Raw genomic sequence first — 13529 nt, forward strand, 5'->3', positions numbered from 1 at the left:
TACATAGCAAACTAACACAGTCCTACTGGTCCAAAGGTCCCATTACATAGCAAACTAACACAGTCCTACTGGTCTAAAGGTCCCATTACATAGCAAACTAACACAGTCCTACTGGTCTAAAGGTCCCATCACATAGCAAACTAACACAGTCCTACTGGTCTAAAGGTCCCATTACATAGCAAACTAACACAGTCCTACTGGTCTAAAGGTCCCATTACATAGCAAACTAACACAGTCCTACTGGTCTAAAGGTCCCATTGCACAGCAAACTAACACAGTCCTACTAGTTTAAAGGTCCCATTACATAGCAAACTAACACAGTCCTACTGGTCTAAAGGTCCCATTACACAGCAAACTAACACAGTCCTACTAGTTTAAAGGTCCCATTATATAGCAAACTCACACAGTCCTACTGGTCTAAAGGTAACATTATATAGCAAACTCACACAGTCCTACTGGTCGAAAGGTAACATTATATAGCAAACTAACACAGTCCTACTGGTCTAAAGGTCCCATTACATAGCAAACTAACACAGTCCTACTGGTCTAAAGGTCCCATTACACAGCAAACTAACACAGTCCTACTGGTCTAAAGGTCCCATTACACAGCAAACTAACACAGTCCTACCTGTCTAAAGGTCCCATTACATAGCAAACTAACACAGTCCTACTGGTCTAAAGGTCCCATTACACAGCAAACTAACACAGTCCTACTAGTTTAAAGGTCCCATTACATAGCAAACTAACACAGTCCTACTGGTCTAAATGTCCCATTACATAGCAAACTAACACAGTCCTACTGGTCTAAAGGTAACATTATATAGCAAACTAGCACAGTCCTACTAGTTTAAAGGTCCCATTACATAGCAAACTAACACAGTCCTACTGGTCTAAAGGTCCCATTACATAGCAAACTAACACAGTCCTACTGGTCTAAAGGTCCCATTACATAGCAAACTAACACAGTCCTACTGGTCTAAAGGTCCCATTACATAGCAAACTAACACAGTCCTACTGGTCTAAAGGTCCCATTACATAGCAAACTAACACAGTCCTACTGGTCTAAAGGTCCCATTACACAGCAAACTAACACAGTCCTACTAGTTTAAAGGTCCCATTACATAGCAAACTAACACAGTCCTACTGGTCTAAAGGTCCCATTACACAGCAAACTAACACAGTCCTACTAGTTTAAAGGTCCCATTACATAGCAAACTAACACAGTCCTACTGGTCTAAAGGTAACATTACATAGCAAACTAACACAGTCCTACTGGTCTAAATGTCCCATTACACAGCAAACTCACACAGTCCTACTGGTCTAAAGGTAACATTACATAGCAAACTAACACAGTCCTACTGGTCTAAAGGTCCCATTACACAGCAAACTAACACAGTCCTACTGGTCTAAAGGTCCCATTACATAGCAAACTAACACAGTCCTACTGGTCTAAAGGTCCCATTACATAGCAAACTAACACAGTCCTACTGGTCTAAAGGTCCCATTACACAGCAAACTAACACAGTCCTACTAGTTTAAAGGTCCCATTACATAGCAAACTAACACAGTCCTACTGGTCTAAATGTCCCATTACATAGCAAACTAACACAGTCCTACTGGTCTAAAGGTAACATTATAGAGCAAACTAGCACAGTCCTACTAGTTTAAAGGTCCCATTACATAGCAAACTAACACAGTCCTACTGGTCTAAAGGTCCCATTACATAGCAAACTAACACAGTCCTACTGGTCTAAAGGTCCCATTACACAGCAAACTAACACAGTCCTACTGGTCTAAAGGTCCCATTACATAGCAAACTAACACAGTCCTACTGGTCTAAAGGTCCCATTACACAGCAAACTAACACAGTCCTACTAGTTTAAAGGTCCCATTACATAGCAAACTAACACAGTCCTACTGGTCTAAAGGTCCCATTACACAGCAAACTAACACAGTCCTACTAGTTTAAAGGTCCCATTACATAGCAAACTAACACAGTCCTACTGGTCTAAAGGTAACATTACATAGCAAACTAACACAGTCCTACTAGTCTAAAGGTCCCATTACATAGCAAACTAACACAGTCCTACTGGTCTAAAGGTAACATTACATAGCAAACTAACACAGTCCTACTAGTCTAAAGGTAACATTATATAGCAAACTAACACAGTCCTACTGGTCTAAAGGTCCCATCACATAGCAAACTCACACAGTCCTACTAGTTTAAAGGTCCCATTACATAGCAAACTAACACAGTCCTACTGGTCTAAAGGTCCCATTACACAGCAAACTCACACAGTCCTACTGGTCTAAAGGTAACATTACATAGCAAACTAACACAGTCCTACTGGTCTAAAGGTCCCATTACACAGCAAACTAACACAGTCCTACTGGTCTAAAGGTCCCATTACATAGCAAACTAACACAGTCCTACTGGTCTAAAGGTCCCATTACATAGCAAACTAACACAGTCCTACTGGTCTAAAGGTCCCATTACATAGCAAACTAACACAGTCCTACTGGTCTAAAGGTCCCATTACATAGCAAACTAACACAGTCCTACTGGTCTAAAGGTAACATTATATAGCAAACTAACACAGTCCTACTGGTCTAAAGGTCCCATTACATAGCAAACTAACATAGTCCTACTGGTCTAAAGGTAACATTACATAGCAAACTAACACAGTCCTACTAGTCTAAAGGTAACATTATATAGCAAACTATCACAGTCCTACTGGTCTAAAGGTCCCATTACATAGCAAACTAACACAGTCCTACTGGTCTAAAGGTAACATTACATAGCAAACTAACACAGTCCTACTAGTCTAAAGGTAACATTATATAGCAAACTAACACAGTCCTACTGGTCTAAAGGTCCCATCACATAGCAAACTCACACAGTCCTACTAGTTTAAAGGTCCCATTACATAGCAAACTAACACAGTCCTACTGGTCTAAAGGTCCCATTACACAGCAAACTAACACAGTCCTACTAGTTTAAAGGTCCCATTACATAGCAAACTAACAGTCCTACTAGTTTAAAGGTCCCATTACACAGCAAACTAACACAGTCCTACTAGTATAAAGTTCCCATTACACAGCAAACTAACACAGTCCTACTAGTTTAAAGGTCCCATTACATAGCAAACTAACAGTCCTACTAGTTTTCGGTAGATAGTCTACCTGATTTCTCAGGTCTAAATCAGTATACTTAAATGTCAAGAACGATATAACCATTATATAGTGTAACCCTCCAGGACTGGTGTATGTCTGACTATACATTATATAGTGTAACCCTCCAGGACTGGTGTATATCTGACTATACATTATATAGTGTAACCCTCCAGGACTGGTGTATATCTGACTATACATTATATAGTGTAACCCTCCAGGACTGGTGTATGTCTGACTATACATTATATAGTGTAACCCTCCAGGACTGGTGTATATCTGACTATACATTATATAGTGTAACCCTCCAGGACTGGTGTGGGTCTGACTATACATTATATAGTGTAACCCTCCAGGACTGGTGTCTGTCTGACTATACATTATATAGTGTAACCCTCCAGGACTGGTGTATATCTGACCATACATTATATAGTGTAACCCTCCAGGACTGGTGTATGTCTGACTATACATTATATAGTGTAACCCTCCAGGACTGGTGTATGTCTGACTATACATTATATAGTGTAACCCTCCAGGACTGGTGTGGGTCTGACTATACACTATATAGTGTAACCCTCCAGGACTGGTGTCTGTCTGACTATACATTATATAGTGTAACCCTCCAGGACTGGTGTGGGTCTGACTATACATTATATAGTGTAACCCTCCAGGACTGGTGTATGTCTGACTATACATTATATAGTGTAACCCTCCATTGTGTAAATACATTAATAACAGCTGAAGGGTGTATGTTGTTAGAAGCTGTATTGACAGGCGGTCCTATGATACAGGAAAACACACACATGAACACACACACATGAACACACACACAGGAAAACACACAGGAAAACACACATGAACACACACACAGAAACACACACACAGAAACACACAAACAGAAACAGACACAAGCACACACAAATACACACAAGCGCAACACAAATACACACACACACACACATGAACACACACAGAAACACACACACAGACACACACACACAGAAACACCAAAACAGAAACAGACACAAGCACACACAAATACACACAAGCGCAACACAAATACACACACACACACACACACACACACACACACACATAAACACACAACTTCTTTACTCGCTTTGAGGACAGTACAGTGCCACTGACACGGACCCCTAACAAAACCTGCGGGCTCTCCTTCACTGCTGCCGAGGTGAGTAAAACATTTAAACGTGTTAACCCTCGCAAGGCTGCAGGCCCAGACGGCATCCCCAGCCGCGTCCTCAGAGCATGCGCAGACCAGCTGCCTGGTGTGTTTACAGACATATTCAATCGATCCTTATCCCAGTCTGCTGTTCCCACATGCTTCAAGAGGGCCACCATTGTTCCTGTTCCCAAGAAAGCTAAGGTAACTGAGCTAAACGACTACCGCCCCGTAGCACTCACTTCCGTCATCATGAAGTGCTTTGAGAGACTAGTCAAGGACCATATCACCTCCACCCTACCTGACACCCTAGACCCACTCCAATTTGCTTACCGACCCAATAGGTCCACAGACGACGCAATCGCAACCACACTGCACACTGCCCTAACCCATCTGGACAAGAGGAATACCTATGTGAGAATGCTGTTCATCGACTACAGCTCAGCATTTAACACCATAGTACCCTCCAAACTCGTCATCAAGCTCGAGACCCTGGGTCTCAACCCCGCCCTGTGCAACTGGGTCCTGGACTTTCTGACGTCCCGCCCCCAGGTGGTGAGGGTAGGTAACAACATCTCTATCCCGTTGATCCTCAACACCGGGGCCCCACACGGGTGCGTTCTCAGCCCTTTCCCGTACTCCCTGTTCACCCACGACTGCATGGCCATGCACGCCTCCAACGCAATCATCAAGTTTGCAGACGACACTACAGTGCTAGGCTTGATTCCCTCAACGACGAGACGGCCTACAGGGAGGACGTGAGGGCCCTCGGAGTGTGGTGTCAGGAAAATAACCTCACACTCAATGTCAACAAAACAAAGGAGATGATCGTGGACTTCAGGAAACAGCAGAGGGAGCACCCCCCTATCCACATCGACGAGACAGTAGTGGAAAAGGTGGAAAGTTTTAAGTTCCTCTGCGTACACATCACGGACAAACTGAAATGGTCCACCTACACAGACAGCGTGGTGAAGAAGGCGCAGCAGCGCCTATTCAACCTCAGGAGGCTGAAGAAATTCGGCTTGTCACCAAAAACACTCACAAACCATTTACAATGGAGAGCATCCTGTCGGGCTGTATCACCGCCTGGTACGGCAACTGCTCCGCCCACAACCGCAGGGCTCTCCAGAGGGTGATGCGGTCTGCACAACGCATCACTGAGGGCAAACTACCTGCCCTTCATGACACCTACAGCACCCGATGTCACAGGAAGGCCAAAAGATAATCGACAACACCCACCCGAGCCACTGCCTGTTCACACCGCTATCATCTAGAATGCCAGGTCAGAACAGGTGCATCAAAGCGGGGACTGAGAGACTGAAAAACAGCTTCTATCTCAAGGCCATCAGACTGTTAAACAGCCATCACTAACATTTAGTGGCTGCTGCCAACATACTGACTCAACTCTAGCCACTTTAATAATGGAAAAATTGATGTAATAAATGTATCACTAGCCACTTTAAACAATGCCACTTTATATAATGTTTACATACCCTACATTACTCATCTCATATGTATATACTGTACTCTATACCATCTACTGCATCTTGCCTATGCTGTTCGGCCATCACTCATTCATATATTTTTATGTACATATTCTTATTCATTCCTTTACACTTGTGTGTATAAGGTAGTAGTTGGGGAATTGTTAGGTTAGATTACTTGTTAGATATTACTGCATGGTTGGAACTAGAAGCACAAGCATTTTGCTACACTCGCATTAACATCTGCTAACCATGTGTATGTGACAAATAAAATTGGATTTGATTTGATGGTGACACTGACCCCTTCCTGCTGACCTCTTGACCACCCCTCCACATGACCCACTGACCAGACCACATGACCCACTGACCAGACCACATGACCCACTGACCAGACCACATGACCCACTGACCAGACCACATGACCCACTGACCAGACCACATGACCCACTGACCAGACCACATGGCCCACTGACCAGACCACATGGTCCACTGACCAGACCACCCCTCCACATGACCCAGTGACCACTCCACATGACACACTAACTCCATATGTGACTTACATAAACGTGTGTGGGGTCGAAAGGGCACTCGTTAGTGATGCTGGCGTAGCCAATAGCGTTGGGGAACCGGCAGTGAGTCAGGAGGCTCGGCCCACCGTTAACTGTGGCCCTCACCACAGAAACGGTGAGGCCAATCGCAGACGCCGTGGCCAGGAGACTACCAAACAGGCTGACCACGAACAACGACCATGTCTGAGAGAGAGAGAGAGAGAGAGAGAGAGAGAGAGAGAGAGAGAGAGAGAGAGAGAGAGAGAGAGAGAGAGAGAGAGAGAGAGAGAGAGAGAGAATTGAGCTCCAGTGGCACAAAAACAGTCAGTACTCTTTCATCTGCACAGAGAGGAAACACATCAGAAATACAGAGGAGATAATACTGGATCAATAATCTACCAATACAGAACAGTTCAGAGATAATACTGGATCAATAATCTACCAATACAGAACAGTTCAGAGATAATACTGGATCAATAGGCTACCAATACAGAACAGTTCAGAGATAATACTGGATCAATAATCTACCAATACAGAACACTTCAGAGATAATACTGGATCAATAATCTACCAATACAGAACAGTTCAGAGATAATACTGGATCAATAATCTACCAATACAGAACAGTTCAGAGATAATACTGGATCAATAATCTACCAATACAGAACAGTTCAGAGATAATACTGGATCAATAGGCTACCAATACAGAACAGTTCAGAGATAATACTGGATCAATAATCTACCAATACAGAACACTTCAGAGATAATACTGGATCAATAATCTACCAATACAGAACAGTTCAGAGATAATACTGGATCAATAATCTACCAATACAGAACAGTTCAGAGATAATACTGGATCAATAATCTACCAATACAGAACAGTTCAGAGATAATAATGGATCAATAATCTACCAATACAGAACAGTTCAGAGATAATACTGGATCAATTATCTACCAATACAGAACAGTTCAGAGATAATACTGGATCAATTATCTACCAATACAGAACAGTTCAGAGATAATACTGGATCAATAATCTACCAATACAGAACAGTTCAGAGATAATACTGGATCAATAATCTACCAATACAGAACACTTCAGAGATAATACTGGATCAATAGACTACTGGGAAACTAGTATCATATCATGCTATTTTCACCTGGTGAATCACATAAGGAAACTTCAGTGTCACTACAGTCACCTACAGATGAAGTCTGAAGTTTACATACACTTAGGTTGGAGTCATTAAAACTCGTTTAACAAACGATAGTTTTGGCAAGTCGGTTAGGACATCTACTTTGTGCATGACACAAGTAATTTTTCCAACAATAATTTACAGACAGATTATTTCACTTATAATTCACTGTATCAGAATTCCAGTGGGTCAGAAGTTGACTGTGCTTTTAAACAGCTTGGAAATTTCCAGAAAATGATGTCATGGCTTTAGAAGCTTCTGATAGGCTAATTGACATAATTTGAGTCAATTGGAGGTGGACCTGTGGATGTATTTCAAGGCCTACCTTCAAACTCAGTGCCTCTTTGCTTGACATCATGGGAACATCAAAAGAAATCAGCCAAGACCTCAGAAAAAACATTGTAGACCTCCACAAGTCTGGTTCATCCTTGGGAGCCATTTTTAAACACCTGAAGGTACCACGCTCATCTGTACAAACAATAAACACCATGGGACCACGCAGCTGTCATACCGCTCAGGAAGGAGACGCGTTCTGTCTCCTAGAGATGAACGTACTTTGGTGCGAAAAGTGCAAATCAATCCCAGAACAACAGCAAAGGATCTTGTGAAGATGCTGGAGGACAAGGTACAAAAGTATCTATATCCACAGTAAAACGAGTCCTAAATCGACATAACCTGAAAGGCCGCTCAGCAAGGAAGAAGCCACTGCTCCAAAACCGGCATAAAAAAAGCCAGACTACGGTTTGCAACTGCACATGGGGATAAAGATTGTACTTTTTGGAGAAATGTCCTCTGGTCTGATTAAAACAAAAATAGAACTGTTTGGCCATAATGACCATCGTTATGTTTGGAGGGAAAAGGGGGAAGCTTGCAAGCCGAAGAACACCATCCCAACCGTGAAGCACAGGGGTGGCAGCATCACGTTGTGGGGGTGCTTTGCTGCAGAAGGGAATGGTGCACTTCACAAAATAGATGACATCACGAGGAAGGAAAATTATTTGGATATATTGAAGCAACATCTCAAGACATCAGTCAGGAAGTTAAAGCTTGGTCGCAAATGGGTCTTCCAAATGGACAATGACCCCAAGCATACTTCCAAAGTTGTGGCAAAATGGCTTGAGGACAACAAAGTCAAGGTATTGGAGTGGCCATCACAAAGCCCTGACCTCAATCCTATAGAAAATGTGTGGGCAGAACTGAAAAAGGAGGCCTACAAACCTGACTCAGTTACACCAGCTCTGTCAGAAGAAATGGGCCGAAATTCATCCAATTTATTGTGGGAAGCTTGTGGAAGGCTACCCGAAAAGTTTGACCCAAATTAAACAATTTAAAGGCAATGCTACCAAATACGTATTGAGTGTATGTAAACTTCTGACCCACTGAGAATGTGATGAAAGAAATAAAAGCTGAAATAAATAATTCTCTCTACTATTATTCTGACATTTCACATTCTTAAAATAAAGTGTTGATCCTAACTGACCTAAAACAGGGAATTTTTACTAGGATTAAATGTCAGGAATTGTGAAAAACGGTATTTGGCTAAGGTGTATGTAAACTTCCGACTTCAACTGTATATATTGAGCAAACATCAGTAACATCACCTTACAGTGAGTAGACAGACACATAAGTAAACATCAGTAACTCACCAGCACTCTGCTCTTCTTGTTATTAGACAGGATGATGGCCAGGATTCCTACAACAACACCCTACAGGGACACATTACAGAGATAGTTATTAGACAGGATGATGGCCAGCATTCCTACAACAACACCCTAAAGCATGGGTGTCAAACTCTGGCCCGCGGGCCCCGCGAGACAATACCAAATTACTACTAGTGCTGGCCCGCCGGTATTATACAGCGCATTCACCGCTAATACTACGAATCCCATAATGGTCTGCTGTTGTTTTCGCGCGCCAATCAGGCAGGACCCAGAAACGCCCTCTCCTACTGTGACAGTAGTCATAGCAACATAGACGCTACAAACTGTCAGCGCGCTATCCCTTGCCAAAATGGTCGAAAGAAAGGCAGAAAACAGGAGCTTTCTGGACAAGTGGGAGGCAGATATCTGTTTTACATAGTAAAAGACAAACCTGTTTGTCTTGTTTGTGGAGTCACGTGGCTGTAAGTAAGGAGTACAACATTAGACGACACTATGAAAACGAAACACCATGACAATACAAGGACCTGGACATGACTCAAAGGAGCCAGAAAGTAGAGGAGATGAAAGAAGTTTGGTTTCACAACAGAATATGTTCAAAAAAGCCACATCACAAAGTGAGGCTGCTGTAAGAAGCTAGTTATATAGTGGCAGCAGAGATCGCAAAATCAGCCCGGCCCTTTAATGAGGGAGAGTTCGTGAAAAAGTGCATGATGAAAGTTTGTGACCTCGTATGCCCAGAGAAAAAGCAAGCATTTTCAAACGTGAGCCTGAGCAGAACACAGTAGCTGATCGCACATGTGATCTTGCCACCAATCTGTATGACCAGCTGATGGAAAAGGGAAAAGATTTTGTTGGCGTTCTCCCTCGCTGTGGATGAGAGCTGCGACGCATCTGATACTGCTCAGCTGTCAGTCTTCATCCGTGGAGTGGACTCAAATCTGTGTGTTACGGAGGAGCTATTGGGATTCAAATCAATGCATGGCACAACCACAGGAAAGGAATCTTTGAGGAGGTTTCCAATGTGTAACTGAAATAAAGCTGCCGTGGGATAAACTCGTTGGATTAACGACAGATGGTGCGCCAGCGATGTGCGGTAAAAAGAGTGGACTGGTGGGCATGGTTTCGGGAGAAGATGCGGGAAGAGAACTGTGCAGGTGAGCTACTGTTTACCACTGCATCATACATCAGGAATCACTGTGTGCCAAAGCCCTAAAGATGGAACATGTTATGACCACAGTAACACAGGTAGTTAACTTTATAAGAGCCAAAGGTCTGAATCACCGCCAGTTTAAATTTTTTCTAGAGGAGTGTGGTTCGGAATACGCAGACGTGCCGTATCACACAGAGGTGAGATGGCTAAGCAGAGGAAAGTACTGAACAGATGTTTCGAGCTGCGTGAGGAAATCAATTCCTGGAAACCAAAGGGAAGGATACAGCAGAGCTCCGGAGCAAAAGTTTGTGAGCTGGCCTTTCTCTGTGACATCTCGAGCCATCTCGATGCGCTGAACCTGCAGCTTCAGGGGCGGGGGCGCATCATCACAGACATGTACGCTGCAGTGAGGGCCTTTAAAACTAAACTGTGCCTGTGGGAGAATCAGATGCTGCAAGGAAACCCTTGCCATTTTCCCTGCTGCCAAACCATAAAAGCGCAGATCTCTACCGCCGTGTTCCCATTGCGCACAGTTTGCTGAAAAACTCAGTGTTCTCGCCGCTGAGTTTAGCCGGCGATTTGCAGACTTCGATGTCCAGAAATGTAGGTTTGAACTGCTTAGTAATCCCTTCGCAGTTGATGTGGAAAATGCACCAACCAACATCCAAATGGAGCTGATTGAACTCCAGTGCAACGACACGCTGAAGTCAAAGTATGATGCTGTGGGCGCCGCACAGTTTCACGGTTCATCCTGACACAATGCCTCACTTCCGCACCCAAGCTGCTCAGATGCTCTCCATGTTCGGCAGCACTTATCTATGCGAGCAACTTTTCTCCTCGATGAAGATGACCAAAACAACTCACAGGAGACGTCTGACTTATGAACACCTTCGCTCGATACTGAGGATTTCTTCAGCTCAGAGCCTGAGCCCAGACATTGATGAACTAGCATCCAGAAGAATGCCAGGTATCTGGCTTGGGCACATCAGATTAGATCAGTGTGCAATAATTAATGTTTTCTTTGTGCACATTTTCTTGCTACAAGGCATGGGCTTGAATGGTTGATTGATTTATTATCATTTTATTTGTAAAACAACAACAACACCCTACAGTGACACATTACAGAGATAGTTATTAGACAGGATGATGGCCAGGATTCCTACAACAACACCCTACAGTGACACATTACAGAGATAGTTATTAGACAGGATGATGGCCAGGATTCCTACAACAACACCCTACAGTGACACATTACAGAGATAGTTATTAGACAGGATGATGGCCAGCATTCCTACAACACCCTCCTACAGGGACACATTACAGCTGGATGAGACAACACACACAGAAAATCACCCAATGTAAGGTTATTGTGATGGAGAGACTGAGATAACTAATCCACTAGTCCAGTAGTACTATATTATATATCAGTCTCACCACTAGTCCTGTTGTGAGTGCCACTACGTTAGATATGGAGTACGCCATGGTGTGGGCTCGTGTGTTCAGGTTGATGTGTCGCAGCACAGCCCCGTGGACTAGCGCCCCCAGCAGGAAGTTGACGTGTCCTACAAGCACCATACTCAGGCCCATCTTCATCAGGGCCTTGGGCTTCTCCAGGCTGGCACAGCACACACCTATAGAGAGGGAGGGGGAGGCAGAGGAGAGAGAAAGAAAGAGAAAGATAGATTGAGAGACAGAAAGAGAGAGAGACAAATAGAGACAGAGATAAACAGAGAGAGAGAGAGAGAGAGAGAGAAAGAGAGAGAGACAGAGAGAGAGAGACAGAGAGAGAGAGACAGAGAGAGAGACAGAGAGAGACAGAGAGAGAGAGAGAGAGAGAGAGAGCGAGAGAGAGAGAGAGCGCGATAGAGAGAGAGAGAGAGACAGAGAGAGAGACAGACAGAGAGAGACAGAGAGAGAGACAGAGAGAGACAGAGAGAGAGAGAGAGAGAGAGAGCGATAGAGAGAGAGAGAGAGAGAGAGAGACAGACAGAGGACATAGATACAGGAGAGAATGTAAACAGCATAAGGAGGAAGAGAGAGAAGGGAGAGACAGGATCATCAAGTCCATTTTCACGGTCCATTTACTATTGATCTGCTCCACACAGTCCCAGGGTTAAAACCACACTGGAGATGTCACAGGCATTAATGATTACCTGCTGAACACACACACATCTCTAGGGTCTACTACTATCTCTGGTTCTATCCAAACAGAGCCTCTCTACAGAACATGATTTTGCATCAAGGAGCTTCACATGTATGAGAGCTGACCTGGGTTCAAATACTATTTGAAATATTTTCAAATATTTAAGATGTGCTTGATTGAGCTTGCCATTTGCAATGGATTCATAGAAACGTCCCAAAAGTGCAAACTTAGCCGACAGGCCATTCCATTCTAAAGCAAATAATATTTCTAAATTATTTGAAAGATGTAAAATATTATTTGAACCCAGTTCATGTATGATGTTGGGTAAACATTGTGGTATAACAGAGACATGCCATCTAAAATCAGACAACATCCAGACAGCGTGGTATAACAGACATCTATAATCAGACAACATCCAGACAGCGTGGTATAACAGACATCTAAAATCACACAACATCCATACAGCGTGGTATAACAGACATCAGACAACATCTAGACAGCGTGGTATAACAGACATCAGACAACATCCAGGCAGCGTGGTATAACAGACATCTATAATCAGACAACATCCAGACAGCGTGGTATAACAGACATCTAAAATCAGACAACATCCAGACAGCGTGGTATAACGACATCTATAATCAGACAACATCTAGAGCGCGTATAACAGACACTTAATCAGACAACATCCAGACAGCGTGGTATAACAGACATCTATAATCAGACAACATCCAGACAGCGTGGTATAACAGACATCTATAATCAGACAACATCCAGACAGCGTGGTATAACAGACATCTATAATCAGACAACATCTAGACAGCGTGTATAACAGACATCTATAATCAGACAACATCTAGACAGCGTGGTATAAACAGACATCTATAACCAGACAACATCCAGACAGCGTGGTAAACAGACATCTATAATCAGACAACATCCAGACAGCGTGGTATAACAGACATCTATAATCAGACAACATCCAGACAG

At 43.4% G+C, this 13529-nt stretch overlaps 1 protein-coding gene across 4 annotated transcripts in view; it reads right to left on the reverse strand.

Annotated features, from left to right (window-relative positions):
* The window catches only part of LOC120026813 (extensin-3-like), a 44841-nt gene that overhangs the window by 4217 nt on the left and 27095 nt on the right, over positions 1–13529 (reverse strand). For 3 of the 4 annotated variants that reach the window (XR_005473238.1, XM_038971528.1, XM_038971527.1), the window contains exons 2-4: positions 11831–12027; positions 9232–9291; positions 6399–6590 (exon numbers count right to left, since the gene is read on the reverse strand). Coding sequence is in view for 3 of the 4 variants with exons in the window: in XM_038971528.1 (XP_038827456.1) it covers positions 6399–6590; positions 9232–9291; positions 11831–12027 (449 nt within the window). In the remaining variant the exon portion in view is untranslated. The remainder of the gene's footprint in view (positions 1–6398; positions 6591–9231; positions 9292–11830; positions 12028–13529) is intronic. The other variant, XM_038971529.1, reaches the window with a different exon arrangement.

The sequence above is a fragment of the Salvelinus namaycush genome, chromosome 32 (genome assembly GCF_016432855.1).
Source record: "Salvelinus namaycush isolate Seneca chromosome 32, SaNama_1.0, whole genome shotgun sequence".
NCBI lineage: Eukaryota > Metazoa > Chordata > Actinopteri > Salmoniformes > Salmonidae > Salvelinus > Salvelinus namaycush.